This window comes from Strigops habroptila, chromosome Z (assembly GCF_004027225.2).
Source record: "Strigops habroptila isolate Jane chromosome Z, bStrHab1.2.pri, whole genome shotgun sequence".
Taxonomy (NCBI): domain Eukaryota; kingdom Metazoa; phylum Chordata; class Aves; order Psittaciformes; family Psittacidae; genus Strigops; species Strigops habroptila.
Genome location: NC_044302.2, coordinates 36,043,905 through 36,062,170, shown reverse-complemented (window position 1 = coordinate 36,062,170; position 18,266 = coordinate 36,043,905). Strand labels below are relative to the sequence as shown.

Sequence of the window (18,266 nt, the reverse complement as noted above, 5' to 3'; positions counted from 1 at the left end):
AACTAGAATATTGATCAGAGAACAGAACTTTTCTGGAAAAATGCTGGGTTTACCAGCATCACACTTATGCAAGTACACTTGAGCTTTTTTTGTTTTATTTTGTGTTTTGTAACTGTTGACCTGCCAGCTACCTAATAGTATTTACAGAATGATTGATTATACATGTGTGAGGGCAAAATATTTTCTTCTGTACAGCTGAAGTTTTTGTTAAAGGCACTGGGAACTGCCTCCTGTTTTTTTTCAGACAAAGCTAATAGAATGCATGAATGCTACTGCACATAGCTGACAAAGGCAGAGCATCTTTGTGAAAAGCCTCTGTAAATTCTTTCCCACAGAAATCAACGAAAGGGTCGGTTGTCCTGGGCTACGTATTTCGTCACTTAAACCTAGCGGAGATAGATTACTTTGGACTGCGCTACTGTGACCGAAGTCATCAAACGGTGAGCAAAAGATGCAGCAGACTGGATTTTCCATATGTAAAATATACCCTGTTGTGCTGTTTGCCTGTAAGCATTAGATTGTCGTACTTTCACTAACTTTCACTGTTTTCTGGCTTAGGTTTCTGGTAATAATTTCTTTGTGTTTGTTTGCAATAAAGTCTTGGAATAACTATTAATAGCTTAGATAGAACTGGATCAAATGCTAAATGTTGTTGAAAACTAAATGAAGAAAGCATAAATAGTACAAAACTATGATATGGAAGTAGGATCAATATTTTTTCCCTTTTAATACTGTGTCGTGAAGGCAGTGCTTGGTGCACTGTGCTGTCTGGCCTCGCTTGGCCCTGAGGTGTCTGGGGAGCAATGCCCCTAAGCATGTCACAGGCTGCTTTGCTTGGACCAAAGGCCGAATGCTTATTGCAGAGTGTATTGTATTGTTGGTGTGGTGGCTGCATGGTAAAGCCCCAGGAGTCAGGGTGTTGGCAATGACATTTTCACTCTGCTTGAACCATCTCTGTGTCCTTGAGCCCATGCTCCCTTGAACATTCCTGACAGGGACTCCCCAGACGTCTGGGAGCTTTTTCCACCAGGATATTACGTCCTAAATAGGCAAGAAAATCGAAATTTGGCTAATTCAGCCAAACCAGGCAGTGGCTTGGGGCAGCACTGTCTGGAGTACTCCCTTTCCTCTTCCTCCCAAATGGCTTGTGCAGAGCCTGCAGTCAGAGGTGAAGAGCAAGGGGTGCTCAGCAGGTGGGACCAGCACTGTATTCACAGGATGGTCTTCACACTGTTGTAGTTTTACAAAGGGAATACCATCAAGCAGTTAATGCTTTTAAAGTCACAGTTCTGTTCTGAGAGTGCTGCACAAGACCCTGACCTCAAAAGATGTCATGTTTCATCTGAAAATAATAAGGTCATTGAATTGGTTAAATATTTGACACTTTCTTTTGTTTAGAGAATTTGAACATGCAGAGACTGAAGTCAGAACAGTATTTCAGAAAAACATTGATGACTGCTGAGAACTAAAGACTGCTCTACTCAGTATATCTTTATTTCTGTGCCATTGTCTAGATATTTATGAATTCAGTTCCTTGATAAGCTTCTAACCAAGTTTCATTCCATGGAGGTGAAAGTCAGATTCAGCTGTGAACTAAAGATAGGCTGTTAAAAATAGTAGTTTGATCTCCTGAGGAAATTGAGGTATGAATGAAGAACAGGTATGTGTTTTCTGCTCTCAAAAGTATTTACCTTTTTCCTGTAGAGGCAAATAATGGCTATTACTTACTATTAATAGAAATAGCTATTACTGGGAACATTTCCAGAGGCATACACACTATATATTTAATGGTGTATATGGCATTATGAAAAGAGAAAATTGTATCTGTTCCATGAAAGACTTAACACGTAAAGCCACATTTTAGGAGGCATCCTGCTAACAGATTAGATGATTCAATTGTGTGATACTGTTGTGTTTTGTTATGGTAGTGTGCGTGAGCTGTAGGGCATAACTATTAACTGAATGATGAATAAAGCAAGGTGGACAAAACTATGCATTTTAAAGAACACAACCCAGTCACAAAGAAACATTTATTTTTTTTTATTAAGAGTTTGAAAGAACTTGTCTAGTTATTTTCCCCATTACTTTTGCATGCCCCAGCACTTCCAGGAAGTCTTTTAAGAGCTGTGTTAGTGTGCTACCTCTTACGTGGGTGGTATCATAATTATTTTTGTAGTACTAGTAAGGCTCTAATGGCTGTAATCAGTGAACAAGGTTCCACTGTGCTATGTAGTATATGAACGCATAACATCAAAATAGCCTCTTTCTGAACAACCAACAAACTAATTAGCAGGTGAAAGAGAATAGTTGGATACAGAAAACAGATTGACAGTACTGGATGGCACTTGGAAGACCTTGAACAGAAGGATAAAGCATAAATTGGATGACATTGTGTCTAGGGCAGTAGTTTGACCATATTAGACAAATTTCACTTTACTGACATTCCAGGTTCACCCAGACTCTCCATGGTCAAAGGACGTTATTTAATTTGCAAAATCAAGCTCTGTAAGATTTCAGATTGCCAGAAGCTATATCTATCTTATGCTCTGAACAAGACAGGACTCCTAAGGAAAAACAAGAAGTATCTTGCAATAATTAATTGAGACATAACATTTAATCATTAATTAAAAATCTTGTAATATAAAACTACACCTGAATAAGCAGATGGGTTGAACTAATGCTGTATGTTGTCAATAGTGACAAAGCACCTCTGAGTGCTTTGTTTGACAAACTACATGATACTTTGAGTACCTTTTTTGGTGGAGATACTTTAAAAGAAAGACCAGTTTCCCAGGAGAGCTGCTGAATCTCTCACTGTCCTTCATCATCAGCCCTTCACCTGAGCCTTTTGTGTTGCTGCAGATTCCGTTGACAATAACATTAGGCTAAGTTGAGACCAAGTACAGTCTTTATGCTTCGTAATGTGGATGGTCAGCTGGGTCCTGATTGACAGGGCATTTTTGCCTTCTGCCTTATCTGACAGAAATGTGACACATTATGCTCCATTTGGTATTTTCATGACATGATCATCAGAATCTCTGTTGCAAAAGCTAAAGGTGTTTTGGGAAACTCTGTTCCACATTTTAGTCTCTCATCACTTTAGTATTTGGGCAAAACAGTGGCCCAATGATGTACCTCTCATTTAGTGGAGGAAGGCCCAAATAGTGGGTAAGCCACTGTTGGGAGAGCCATGCCCCTCTGTCTTCCTACCGTGCTGCAGCTCCCAGGTGCTCCCCACACGGTCCCTGTGATACTGTACTGCCTTTGTGGTATCTCCAGTGTGCCTTAGGATAGTTGTGCTGATTACTGTTCTGGCAAGAGGCCAGTATTTTTTGAGGCACACAAAAGAGAGAATGGAAATGGCAATTTTCAAGTATAATATTTCAGGAACAGCTGAGCAGAATTTGGTGAAGGAAAGGGTACTTTTGAAGCCCAAAGGCATTCCCTTGTCAAATCACAAAAGTGTGCTGACAAGAGTCATGCTATTAGAACTTCTCTTACAAGAAAGATTTTTAAACTCCTTTATTGCAGAAAACTAGACAACCAAAAGCATTTTAAAGGTCTGTTGATAATAAAACCTTTTTTTTTTTTTTTTCCTAATTCCAGAAACCTGGCTGTACTTTACTATCTCACATTGGTCAGGTTGCCCCCTCATCATCCCTCACGCTAAACCTGCTTAACCTAACTACAGGAGGCATGTCTGCATTGTCCAGCAGGCTGTGGTGCAAATATGCTTCTCTTATCTGGTATAATGCTAATCTGGGCTCTGAGGGGAGAAATACAAACACAGAAAGCTGTATCACCATGTTAACTCAGAATAGCAGCCAAGCTCCTTTCCCCAGCCTGTTAGTTCTGGTGCAGTGCTGTGTGAACATGTGTGTACTGTGCTGAAATCTGGAGCTAACATGAGCTGTGCAGCACTCTGTATCTGTACCGTGTATCCAGTCTGTAGTGTAGATGTGTGTTTTTATTTCTCTGCTGCAGTGAAGTCCTGTTTTGAGCATACAGACCTGAGAGCACAGTAGGTAGGAGGTAGCTGATGGCAATTTATTCCTTGTGAAACTGAACTTTCTGCTGAGAGTTGCTGTGCTGCAGTGGTAGATGAGATCAGCTGTGACAAAGCTGAGCACAGAAGGCTGTGCTGTGAATTGCATATCCCTGCTGCACAAACTCAGAAAGTCGTACAGGTCAGAAGGTTGTTTCTTGATCCATCTTGTGTAATTAAGAAGGTAACTACAGCGTACTTATATTGCCAGGTTGCTGTACCAGATTGGATAGGATAACAGATTGAACAGGCTGTAACTTAACTATAGAAAGGAGGGCATGATTTCAACAGAAGGTTTGTATACAGTCAAAAAAGTCTGTTCTGTAGGGAATTACTGTCATATAATGTAGTGTATATCTTCGTCTCAATTTCTTAGAAAAACAGATAAACTGTACTTAGCATGTATTTTGGTTTTAGGTGAATTTTTGGTTTTGTATGGATTTGACCTTTGCCCACAAGCATGGTATACTAAATTATCTAGAAAGAAAAAGACTTGTGCTTGTTAATATAGATGGCATAGCCAGTGGAAAAAAATGCAGACTGATAATATTGATTAGAAGCTAGAAATTTTAGAAGATTGCTAATGGATTAAAACAACCGAGACAAAGCTGATGGTCAGGTACATTAAAGGCAGTAAGAGTAAGGTTTTAGTATGTAGCAGGATCAACTCACACTGGTGATCTAATACTAAATATAATCAATAAAACTTCATACTCTAATAAAGACAGAAGTATTAAATGCATATTTGGATGTAGGAATTGCCTGATAATTTATATATTTCTTATAAGGATGTTTTGAGCTTAGATTTAGATTCTTTGCACTGAACATTTGCATTAAAAATGACAAAGTAATTCCAATTGTTAGTGTTGGTTTAAATTACATAAAAACCTTGAAAACTTCCAATTATAATTTAAAAACACTATGTTTTCTCTTGAAAGTTGCGTTTTTTCCTGTTGCAAATGTGAACAGAAATTGGCGTGTGTGGCATGATGGGTACAGCTTTGTAAGAATGTAATTAAGGCAGCCCAGGATTTAGTTTGAAGTTGATAGGTTTTTCTCCACAAGACACTTCATTGATTGATATCACAGCAAACATTTCAACCTAGTTAATATTTTGTTTCAAACAGGTTCATGGAATTTGACCCAGGTTTAACCTTATGCAGATACAAGGAATGAAAATTCCAGGTTTGCGGAAAAATGCTTGCAGTCATTTGAAAGGGCTAAATATGAAATACTGCATGGCACTTGCATCCATACTGCTTACACATCTGGCTCATATGGGAGCCAGATTTGTAAGAGCACAAAGGACAGTACAGCCCGTCTTAGATATTCTTGGATATTCTGTACTTTAAAACATTTTTTAAAAATATAATTTCTACCAAAAAATTAGATGGAATTATTTTCTTCCATAACATTGTTCATTTATGGTCAGTTTTAGTAAATAAAAAATTATTGAATTAAACTAATGCTCTATGGTCTTTGTAAATAACAATTAGTAAAAGAGTAACCATAGGAATAGTAACTGGATAGTTGCGTTGATTAGGACTATTTAGAACCCCTTTTTTTTTTCCTGTTTCTTCTGTAAATGCTAAATTCCCCTTTCAGACTCACAAAATTTATCCCCTGCAGTTGAATGGATATGTGCTGGCCCCTCTGCCTCTTTGCAGTAGTGCTGAGTTGTTTACAAGTCAGATAACCCCTGCTGTCTGTGCAGGAGAGGTGCAGGTGGAAAATCACTGAGAAGTGCCATGCTTGCTGCCAAAACAGATAAAAAGAGTGAAGCTGTGTGTTGAAGCTACTTTGGCATTCACAAACTCAGGGTTTGTTGTCAGCACCTGCTGTGCAAGTGTATTGGATTAATGAGACACTTTGCTTTTTTTTTTATTTCTCCTGACACTTCAACATGTGAACTCAAAATTGTAACTGTACCTAACACTATTTATATGTATATGCAAATATTTAACAGGTATCTAATACACATTATTATGTACACATACGTATGTATGCTTGGAGGGCTATGTTTTCGGGGTTCTTGGTTATGTAATTGTTCTAATTTTTATTGTCTAACGTTGTCTTGAAAATGCCATTTCATTATCCATGAAATTCCATTCATCTTTGGCTTACAAATAAAATGTTAGAAATCTCCCTCTCCTCTCCCCACTCTTTGCATTTTTCAGGAAAATTTTGGCAGCCTTTGAAATAATAAATTGTTACAGAGTGATTTTTAAGCCTGGGTTTGTGGCATTGCCCCAACACTAAATACTTACTGGAGAAATGGGAAGGCAGACGAGAGTCTTTCCTCTCCTCACCACTCTCTGTCCCAGCCTATTGTGTTAGCCCAGATTATTGCTGATTTGGAGTTCTAATGGGAGGTTTGAACAAGCGTGATGAGTTTTTCTTTCCTTCCCACCTTCTGTTGAGGTTAAGAGGGTTTATATTTTAATAGCTATTGGATGTATTCGATACAAGCATGTACTGGATTTTTTTTTTCCTTCAAAATTTAGGAAATTTTCTGTAGAAGCATTCCAGGATTTGAAATTGCAATGGTCAAGGACAAGGTATACAGCTGTTTCTATTGTAGGTGGATCAGCAGCTAATGGAAGTAGTTTGTTTTCACGTTTTGTCAATATAATGATACTTGTTTACAATCACTTGTGAAATAAATTGCTTGAGATTTCCACTCAAATGCTTTATAGTGTTTTCCCCTCCCTTCTTTGTTACTTCTTCTATTAGTGATTATTTTTTTTTAGTCCAAAGAAGTTCTGTGAATAGAAGGGAGAGATTTTTTGATTAATCATTTAATGTTTATTCTCTATAGGGTGAGCTCAGGGGTGCCCGTAAGGAGTTTCTTTGTTCATTGGTCATGGAGTTGCTCAGTTAAAAAGTTGTGAGTACTAAGGGAGTAGATTCAATCTGCTTTAATTTGCTCTTTCTAGAAGCTGTGTTCTGCAGCCATTTTGTTTCCAGTTTCTTAAGAGTGGTGCCAGTCTCAGATGATTGTATTGAAGTTGTGTATGAAAAAAGAGGACTGAAGAAAAGGAAGGCAAGAATGGTCTTGGCAGCTGCCTCTGCACTTTCTTCCGAATCTGAATCATAGAAATGTCAAGCTAGGAAGAAATAAGTAGCTGGAGGGAATACAAAGGCAGGATGCTGGTGACCTGTGGACCCATAATGCAAAGTACACAGCTGGTCTGTGGTTAGCAGTAATACCAGGGTAACTTCTAATAGAAGTCTGATAGAGGCAGAGCAGAGTAATCAGTGAGAAAGAATACTGCAGATTGTCTGTTGATCAAATGGTAAGGGAAGCCGTATAATAATTCATCCCTCTGCAGGTACAAAGTGTACCTCAGTCATCTCTGACACATTTGTTGAACTAGCCTTGTAAACTGTCTGGTGGAAGAGTCTGTGCCCTCCCTACCTTAGTGCCAATTTCCAGTCGTCCTCTCTCCCTGCTACTAGAAACTGTTTCTGAAAATTGAAATTAATTTTTCTTTGCGTCTAGTTAAGCCAATTTCTTCATACTTGGTGGACATGAAAAATTGACACTATGTTCTTAAAGCAATTTCTCATGTGTTGCAGTAGTGCTGTTATGCCTATTCCTCTCCCTACAGTCTTTTATTTTTCCTAATATAAGTGAAGCCCCTTCATTTTCCTTGTAGGTCCTGCTTTACAGACTTTGTTGTTGTTATTTAGAATTACCCTGCTTAAGTTAATCTCTCAAGAAGAAAATAGCAAGGTTGCACAGCCATATACCAGCTATGGCAGATCAGGCAGACACCAAGGGGTATTTGGTATACTTCTGTAGAACCAGCTTGTTATGAGCCTGAGATATGGTGGCTCTTACCAAACCAGTTTCCTTTTAGGAAGACCCCTACTCCCAGAGAAAATATGCAATGTTAGACTTCTACAGTGTTTCTCTGATCAGAAACTGGCACAAGCTTGTCATTAGCAGACTGAAGTGTCCTAATAAATATCAATATATGAATAAATGTAGAATTGCAATTGTTCTCTATTGATTTTCAATGTTAAGTGACTAATTGCCATCATTATCTGTCTTACAGTACTGGCTAGATCCTGCAAAGAGCCTTGCTGAACATAAAGAATTGATAAACAGTATGTATCTAATTTGAACGTAAAGAAAATATCTGAAGAGGGAGTAACAGAGGCAATTTTCTATATGTACAGCTGTGCAACATTTATATTCTAGTCACAATAGATTGATAGTTCTTGACCAAGTTTAGTACTGCAGTTTATAGCTGTATCAAAATTTCAGACATAGATTGAACATACCATGCTTTTCCAATAATTTGTGTGATTATTGTCCAAAGACTTTATTAGAATTATTATTTTTAGAATAATAAATGATGTTATTCTTAACTTGTATAATTAATTTTATGGTAGCTGTGATACCTCTATTATAATGTACCATACCACAACCGATTTAGATTCCTTTTTGCTTCTGAAACTAGAAGTAGTGCCTCTTACTGATAATAGCGTCTACTGTTACTGTCACTCTTCAGAAATTCACAGATGCAAGATCTGTTATTTATTATAATTAAAGAACATGATAAGAATATATTACTTAAGAATTTGGAGACCTTCTATAAAAAGATGTAAGTGGAGCATGCGTGGAATAAATGTAGCTATAAGAATTTTAGTATTGAGTTAACTGAATCTTTTGGGAGAATAATATTTTATGAAAGTTAATTAGAAAAGCTTTTCCAAAGATTTCTTAATTAAAGTGGCACATAATTAAAGTTGCTCCATAAGATATTTGAAAATTTGGAAGGCATTAGTGTTCAGTATTACTAGTTATGACAGGGAATCACATTTCATGTACAATAACGTTTTTGAAATAGTTTCAGTGAAAAAAGTACCTAAAGTCAAAGTCAAGCAGTCAAAAAAAAAAAACCCCAAAACCAAAAACTTGGAGAAATTGCAAGTTAGCAATGAAATCCAAAGTTAAATCTTTAAAATAAGCAAAAACTCCAAGTAATCAGACAAGCTGTAAGAGTGAAAATATGTGATAGATTTGTGATGTGGATGTAACATTTTTTCTGAAACTTTCAAGTGGTGTAAAATATAAAGATAGGCTTCTTATTAGCTCTTTTGTAGTCAACTAGTATCAATTAATAAAACTTAACAGTTCACAACAACTAACTTTTGCACCAAATACTTTTTCCCTCAGCTGGACCACCATACACCCTGTATTTTGGCATTAAATTCTATGCAGAGGATCCATGTAAACTTAAAGAAGAAATTACAAGGTACAGTATTTCATAAGAAAGGAATTTGTAGTTTGTTTATTTCAGGGCAGTAATCTATTCCAGCCAGGTGTGTATTGTTGTGATGTGTCTAGGTTGGTTTTCTTTCCACTTGAACGTCTGAATGTTTTTGCTTGAAGAATTGTGACTAGCTTCACAGTGGTCAGTATGGACAAGCATTTGGAAACCCAAGATGAAAAGGTGCTCTCTGGTGCATCAAAACCCAAAGAGAGTTGACATGCATTTGTGTTTTGTTGTGTGGGTTATTTTTGTCTGTTTTTTAAGGAACTCATTGTCACATCTGCATTTCTATTGTGCTTTAATTGAGTTTAGAGTTTACTTGGATATAAAATATGTATACAGGGAATTTGCTTCTTTATTGGTTATAGGTCAAATTCCGGAACTGTTTTTCAAGAGAATTTCTTTTGGTCTTTCTAAAAATACGTGAAGGAAGTTGGAGAATTGCATGCTTTTGATTCTTTTAACTAAGCTTGGCCTCTACAAAATATGTGGATACACACATGCATACAAACACATACGCACACATGCTTGCCTGAACTCTCATGCACAGGGTTTTCTGCTTGCTTTATTTATTGAAGGTCCCAGACACTTAGTTTTAGGTTCAAAAGGAAATTTGAAGATTTGAATAGGTAGGTGGACAAAATTAGTACACTGGCTTGCATTAATAAATGACAAAATACTTCTTTTGATATCGTAGGAATATGGCACATAAGAATTCATTAGGATGCATGTAGGATTTTAAATTTTCCTTAATCAAAGGTGGCAGTTACAGAACAGGCAGAATATTTTTCTTGCACCAGAGTAAGAAAATTATTTTGTTTCTGTACTGGTACAGCAGGAATGGAAGTCTCCAATATAACAAGATTGAGGCTGGCCTGGTAAAAGTAATAAACACTGATTTTGCAGGTAAAAGACTCTAAACTGGCCACAATGTGATGCCCATGTACCATGAAAGTTTGATGCAGTTTTCCTATACTTTTCTAGAAGCACTTTCAGCCCTGCTCACAGGGTAGGATGAATGGCCCTGGGGAGGGAGGTTTTCACACCGAACCTGTTGTGATTGCTATCCACGAGGCAGGGTGGATTTCTGTCTGGGAGATGACAGGGGCTAAGTTTTCAAAAACTGTTTCTCTTTGCCTTGTGATAAGGTCAGTCATTGATTTGCACTGCTGATTAGGTGTGTGACTCTAGCCGGGAAGCATTTTAATATAATTACTAAGCCTCTGTTGATGTCTTCACAGTAGTTGGTTATGCAGAATTTGCGCCTTAGAAGGCACAGAGGGAAGGCGTAAGAAAGTGATACGCTTGTGTTGACAGTCTTCGACAAAATATGTTGAATAATCAATAGCCCTCAATGTTTCTGAGCATTTGTTCCTGTAGACCCTTGAATCTTGGAATGAAGGGGGTTTTTTGTTTGATTGTTTTTGGTGGTTTTGTTTGTTTGTTTGTTTTTGTTTTGTTTTGGTTTTTTTTACCCCAGAAATAAAAAAAGAAACCTCTTCTTGCTTAGGAGGGATTAAAGGCCTTACTTTTCTTTATAATAACAATTTTCTGCTGAAGTGTGTAATTCTAATGATCAAAAAGTGTTAACTGGTTTGTGCTAACCAGTATGTTTCTTTGGAGCATGTTTGTCATTTTATGGATATGAGAGCAGGCACTGCTGTTATTAGATATTGGTGATCTGTGGCATTACATGATTACTATTGGCAAATAATGAAAACGTCAAATTTGTAATTGCTTTACAGCAAAATCTGTCTGGCTTGTAGGCAAAAGCTAATGCTGCGGTGTTTATTGTATGTGTTTGCTAGAGCAAACTAGTGCTTAGCCGCTATCATATATATGTGACAAACTTGACAGTGCACAAGGTGAGAGTGCTTTAGCTACAAGTTTGGATAAAAGGTCTTTTTGTCCTTTGTGGCAAAAGGGAGAGGAGCTTAGTGGATTCAGTGGGAATTCAGATTGTTCACTTTAGAGGAGTCACTTACGCACTTAACAGTTGGCTCTGATTGTTTTTTCCTGCAAGGACGGGGTGTTTTTTGCAGTTTCCTGTTCTGCTTTGTTTTGAGACTACACTATGAGAATATAGAAGTATAGATGTCTGCTACGTGGAGAAAACATTTGTAGTGTCATCTAGTGTGAAGTTCTACAGAAGCACTGTGGAGATGGAGGAGTGCTAACAGAAAGATGGGTGCATATCAGAAATGCATTTCATGTTAAAAAGAAGATGCTGTGTACTCCACAGTAGATGTAAAATAATTTTTGTCATTATTACCATTCATACAGAGAAGCTTTGTCTAGATAGGACTGGCAAACATAAGCTAGAAGCACTGCTGAGGTATTGCTTAGAGTGAAGAAACACTGAGTGTACATGCTTTGTGTTCCCTCATGACATTCCCAGAAAATTCTTACACAGTGCCTTGGTCCTTTAAGGCAGAGAGTATTAGCCGTTTTTTTTAAAGGGTGGACATTCCTCCTGTAGTATCTGTCACAGCAAAAATTCTGGGGGATCATTAACCAGAAAGACACTCTTATCCTTTTTCAGGTGCTCATCTGGGCTGATAAAATCTAGTAAATTTGATTGCATCTTAAGTGATTTGTGATCAGCTGTCATGCAACCTGCAGTTTGCGAACTTCTGTGAAATCAGCGTAAATGCACTTTGAACTTACAGATCATTCCAAGGTGCTTTCATAAGTAACTTGTACTAACACAGAATAAATTATTTTCAGTGTAGCTGAATGGCTCTATATAGATAAAGTTGAATTAGTGAATAATGAAAAAACTATATTCTTGTATGGGTGACGATTTTTTCTTTAAAAAGTTACCTTCTCAGTATTGTTACCTGTTGTAGGAGCTTGGTACAAGAAATTTGCTTAGGCTGACATGAAATCCTGCAAACATCTATTGTAGTAAAACCAGACAAAATGCAACCAGTGTTTGAAAGGTTTCCTATAAATGAGTATAGGGAATTGCAAAACCAAGCAGATTCTTTTTATGGTGGCTTGTTCTCTTGTCTTTACTTTTCTACCTGTTTTGTGCATATTGTTTCACTGGAAGTGGTTTCAGTATATGCTTCATAAAGTGTAGACTTTGAAAATTACATTTTCACCCCTGCTATCTCTACTCCAAGAAGGAGAGTACTCCATGTTACCACACATGCAGTTAGCTGCTGGTGGTACGCCCTTCCATCCTTTTCATGGAGGTGCAGACGTCCATCAAGTCTGTTGGATGCTTTAGAGTTGATACTTGGGTGTGTGAAAAGGAAACATTTGAGTAAAAAAGTATCCAATACCCAGTTCTCCCTTACTTCGATGCACTGATCAGGTTAAGCTTTGGCCCTTTGATAGGTTACTTGTTCAATTTTTCTGATTCTTAGTCCTCTTCCCCACTTTCTGACTGCTCTATGAAAGTCGAAAGAGAGAAAGTATGTTTTAAGGGGGAAAATTAGTTATATCTGCATGATACAAGCAGATGAGAAAACTACAGAGTGTCCCCCTACCTAAGTTCTTTCACTAAATTCATCTTGTTTGTTACTTCAGGGTCAGTAGGGGATAAGTCAGTAAGAAAGGTTCTTGACTGTCACGTGGTTATGGTACATGGCATGTCTTCAGTAAAATGGAATATGATGTAACATTACTTGATGCATCAAACTCAACATTGAAATAATGATTTTGTTTTCTCTCTCTGTTTTAGGTATCAATTTTTCTTGCAGGTCAAGCAAGATGTTTTACAGGGCCGTTTGCCTTGTCCAAGCAACACTGCAGCACAGCTGGGAGCATATATAATTCAGTGTGAGTTCTTCTGGCCAGCTGACAGCTTATTTCTGTTAATCCTGCATTAGGATTAATTTTAAGTGGTGACTGAAGACTTCACTAATACTTTATGCATTCATTTCAAAGCAGAACAAAACTAATATGACTGATTTCATCTAAAGAACTGTAAACAGGTGACTCTTCTGAACAGATAATAGGGAAGCAATATAGAAGTTAATGTAAAGAAGAAACTGAAAAGTCAGTCTGAAGATTCTGCCAAACACTTTGCGTTGCTGAGGAATATCTTGTCATGTACTTAAGTCTTTGTGACTTACTCTGGATTGTACATAAAGTATGACAGAACCTTTATCAAGAGGTCATAGATTTGGTAGGCTGTTGGCAGCCTCAGCCAACAAAGTCTGTCAAATCAAAGATCCTTTCAAGAATTAGATTATGTTAATATGAATGAGCCTATGCTTGAAGGGAGGATGTGTTTTGACCTGAAGTGAAGAATTTTAATTCTATCTGTCATTTATCTGCATTCAACCATCAGTAGTTAGCTTTTCAGAAGTGGATGTTATATCCTGCATACTTGATAGAACTATCAATCAATTAGAGAGGAGCTTTCTGTCTACCAGTTATTCCTTTCACATTACAGCTCAAGCTTTGTATTCAAACACAACTGGTAACCAAGAATTGTATGATGAGCCATGCTGGGACCTGTATTTGTAATTTTTTCTATGTTAAATTTAAATTTCTCATGAGTGATAAGTATTAAGCAGAGATTATCTGTATTATTAGTGTTCCATGTGTGATTTAACAACACTTAATACAACATAAAAAGTAGTCCTCCTTAAATTTCCGTTTTAGAGTAGCAAGGCAGAATAATATGTGTATAAAATGGAAGAGGGCATTATATAGAATTTCATGGTGTGTTATATGTGTTCCTAAAAAGCTAAAAATTCAGGCAGTTTGTATACAATTATTTTTTACTTCATTTTCCTGTCTAAGAAATGTGACATGTCATACTCTGAAAAACTGTTTGCAATGCACATTTCGCTCTACTGGCATACATGCCTTCCCTGAAAAAATGCTGCAAGTATGAGGCAGGAAGATGCGTAATGATGGTAACATCTTAATGGTATTATTAGAGATGAGTAAAAAAGAATAATTTCTTGTTCTTCAGTCATTTTGTAAGGTGGTTAGAATATGGGGAGCTGTTGTTTTGGTATAAAATCCTGTAACTGAGATTCTAGTCTTAGATATTCTGTTGGAAAACAATGAAGAAGCTCATGTGAGAGAGGAGAATTAAAGCATGGCAAAGGTTACAAACAGTGGTTTAAAGCTAGTCCTGGAATCAGCAATAATAATTCCCATTGACTATAAAAAGCTTTGTCTTTTTATTTAGAGCCTGCAATTGCTCAAAGTATATAAAAACACCTGAGAAATGTCTGTGTCAGGTACTGAAAACATGAACCCAGGGCATCAGCACCGAGGTCAACAGCCTGTCCAAAGGTGGTGTGCCAGACAGACCGTACTTTTTTCTTTCCTAAACTAAGGTTAAGTGCATTTGTGGGAATTTGGTATTAGCTGAGAATCTCTGCTTCTATAATGATACTTGTGGTGTCTTGCCTGGTGGAGCCAGCAGCTGCCAAGATCCAGAGGAGGAGCCAGGGCCCGGTGTTCTCCCAGGGTCCTCTACCCATGTGCTGCTCCAGTCATGAGCCCTCCTCTCACCATTCAGGTTGTGCGTGGGTGTCATCTTTGGTCTTCAGGCAGGTCCTGTTCTTAACAAATGAATAATTTTCCGCTTTTTGTAGTCAAAGATTGCATACTGTTGTAGTGGAGATGGTGGAAAAATCAGTACCTATGGCACATTTTGCAGAATTTTCCTATTGAGAGTGCTGGAGTTGTGGCTGTTGTAGTCTTTCCTGTTCTTATTCCTGTTTCGGGCAAGAACCACGTTATTTTGACAGAGGTTTTCTGGAGAAACTTTTCAACATCCCTACTGAGCAGATCGCTGTCTTGTCCTAGAAACATCATTAAATTCTGGAAAGAAACAGGAGTTGTTAGATGAGTCCTTTGCTTCTTGCATCTTGAAGCCTCCTTTTGGCTATGTTTTTGGCTTTGTGGGCATTGGATAGAAACATCCTGTGAAGCTTTCTTCAGAGAAGCCCAGTCTACATAGATTTTACTTAGGGTTATTAAAAAATTGAAATACTAATTTTCAAAGTTTCTCAGATAAATGCAATTATAGATAAGATCAGTAGAAGTGAGTTCTCCTTATTTATTTTATAATTGTATTGCATCATGTAATCTGACATAAGTAATGTATGCAAATTTCAAGGTTGTTTCAAAGAAAATTATACCAGCTATCCATTATGTTCTTTAAGAAAGTTATTCTAAAAAAATAATTTTTATTTGAAAGTAAATTTAATGTTCAGGAAATATATTGATATTTTATTGAAAATGAAGTCTTGTGTTTCCTCACAAGAAACAATGCTTACCTTTAGAAAGGCATACCTCCAGGTATCTCAGGATATTTGTCTCCATTTGCATTCCCACACTGACATCTGTTTTAGGAGACCCAGCAAGAACGTGGGTCAGTTCTGTCTCTGCTATTACATCTACTGTGAGGGCACAGATATTCCAAAACCCAAACTTTTTTTCTACACTTCTTTTACATGTGCTGCCAAATAATATATGTCATCAAATTTCGACTTTGCTGGCTTGGACAAAATTATATTCAGTCCTGTAGAAGTGGTACATTTTCTGTCAAAACCTCTAGCTCTGAACCTTCCATTTCTCTTTTAAAATGACTAAAAACATTTTTTTCTTGGTTTTATGTGTGGTCATATGAATAACACAGTTATGTACTGTATTGGGGTTTTTTAATGGACTACATGGTAAATTGACAGACAGTTGGAAACAGGTGTCTTGGGACCAATAAGTGGATGATATAACACTTCTTGGTTAACATAAGGTGTTGAAAATAGGTGACCTTTCTTTTCTTCTTGTATCCTCTAGCTGAGCTGGGGGACTATGACCCATATAAGCACACTGCAGGTTACGTCTCGGAGTACCGCTTTGTTCCAGACCAGAAGGAAGAGCTGGAGGAAGCCATAGAGCGGATACACAAAACTCTGATGTAAGAACTTGGTACTGTTGGGAACTTGGCAGGTAACATCAGACACAGAGATGCTTGGTAGGTGAGGAAGGCAGCAGCTTGTGCTGCAGAGTGGAGGTCTCTAGACCCAGCGGAAGAACACAGAGTTCATTTATGTCCCTCAGAAACAGGAAGCATTTTATGTAATTGAAGTTGTTCTTTTAGGAACTGATGGGACGATAACTGGAAATACGATGTATGTCAGACCTACATATGGGTGTTTCAGAACCAGCAGTTTTAATAGCTCTTCTGTGTTCTTTTAGTTTTGTAGTTAAATAAATAAAAGTCTGCAAGTTCAGTTCCCTGTTCCAGGACAGATTTCCTGTTTGGTCATATTGCTTATTATGCCCATGCCCCAGTCTACTGTCTGTAAAATGGGGATAACATTTCTTTGTACTGCCCTTTGTATTCAAATGACCTGTTGGGACAAAACCACTTTTAATTTAATAATTTACAGCACTTGGTACAATGAAGCCTCTATTTTCTTGCCAGATCCTTAGCTCGGGTAATGAAGGAGTGCTTGTAGCAACCTGCATGAACGTTTCTTTGTAGGAGCAGCTCACATTGCAGGAGGTACCAGGAAAGCAGTTTGTATGCCCATGGTTTAAGTGATAATCTTAGCTGCAATGTCTGTGTGAGTTAAAGAGACAGTTTGGTTTTACAAGCATAAAGTCTCTTCATTTTATTAACCAACATATCTTACATAAAACATATTGGCAGTGGACAATATAATGGATTTCACTGTAAGGAAGAACATATGATTTCTAAGAAAAAAAGCAACACCTAGAAGCAGAGTCATCAGACAGTACTAAATAACACAAGGCATTCAAAGTGCTGGTTTCTGGACAAAACCCAAACAAATTCCAAAACTTTGCAAGTGACTTTAAAGCAGTGGGAACACAGGATATTTGCGGGCCTCAAAGTAATTTTGATTTAAACTGACCAAGGCACTATCGAAGTTCACAGGCATTGAAACTATATCTGGTAACATTTCTTACGTATGAGAAGGAGCTCAGAAGGTGGGATTCAGCTAGAGTTATGGTACTTGACAGGGGCAGGAGGAGAATGTGACTTGTCTGCATACTGCAGACAAGACAGAGGAGGGCTGCAGATATCTGAAACATGTATGTCAACAGACCTGAAAGATTCATGCATTCCCAACTTAACCTTCATAAAAGTTTGACAAGGCAGATTCATTTTTGTTATGGAGATTGCAGAACTTCAATTCTCTGTCTTTCAATTACTGGAATAATAATCACCTTAGACACAAAACATCTGAGCTGTACTGTCATTGACATTCTGGATAATCTCTGCCTGATGGTGGATCCCAATATGCTGCTTTAGGAGTCAGCTGATTTTCTGTCAGGCTGCAATCTGCGCGTACAGTGCCTTCCCTTGATTACTGGGAAGCAAAAAAGCAAAACTGCAGTATGGACAACCAGGAAATGGACTGGGGTGCCCAACAGATAAGCGAAGCAAGATAAGAACTAGTAGTAACCTTTGGCCCCATCGTTTCTGTCAGTGCTTGACAGATGAACAACAGCAACAACATAGAGAGGAAAAACAGCAATTTCGTAGGAACGATGGAGCAAAGAATGTCATTTCCAGTAAAGGTGGCAGAGCTAGAAAGTGATTCTGTGTGAATGTAGGTTAAATACTAGATGCATTTGCAGCAGCTGTGTAAGTAGTCGTCTTAAAGGAAGTTTACACTGCCTCTAGATGTACAAAAATATAAAAAAATCCTCAGCAATTTAGAGACACTTTTTGTCCCACTTACTCATTTTTAGAAGTGGCCTTCTATGTATGGCATACTTTCAGTGAGGTTAGTTTTAGACTTGAAGTACTGCTGGTACAGAGCCCGAACTGCCAATCGCTGTCTGAAAGCGCTGCAGGTTAGAGAGATTTGGCTTCCCAACCTGCTGTTCCAAATATTAGACTACAGTGCCTTAGAAAATGCAAAACATGAAATTGGTTTTGAAAATAAAATGTATGCCAGAAGTTCAACCGTACTCAAAGCCAA

At 37.7% G+C, this 18,266-nt stretch overlaps 1 protein-coding gene across 6 annotated transcripts in view; it reads left to right on the top strand.

Moving 5' to 3' along the window:
• Positions 1-18,266, top strand: part of EPB41L4A (erythrocyte membrane protein band 4.1 like 4A) — a 119,986-nt gene that overhangs the window by 40,184 nt on the left and 61,536 nt on the right. For all 6 annotated transcript variants that reach the window (XM_030512659.1, XM_030512663.1, XM_030512661.1 and 3 more), the window contains exons 2-6: positions 336-440; positions 8,107-8,158; positions 9,234-9,312; positions 13,022-13,119; positions 16,108-16,228. In XM_030512659.1, coding sequence (XP_030368519.1) covers positions 336-440; positions 8,107-8,158; positions 9,234-9,312; positions 13,022-13,119; positions 16,108-16,228 — 455 coding nt within the window. The remainder of the gene's footprint in view (positions 1-335; positions 441-8,106; positions 8,159-9,233; positions 9,313-13,021; positions 13,120-16,107; positions 16,229-18,266) is intronic.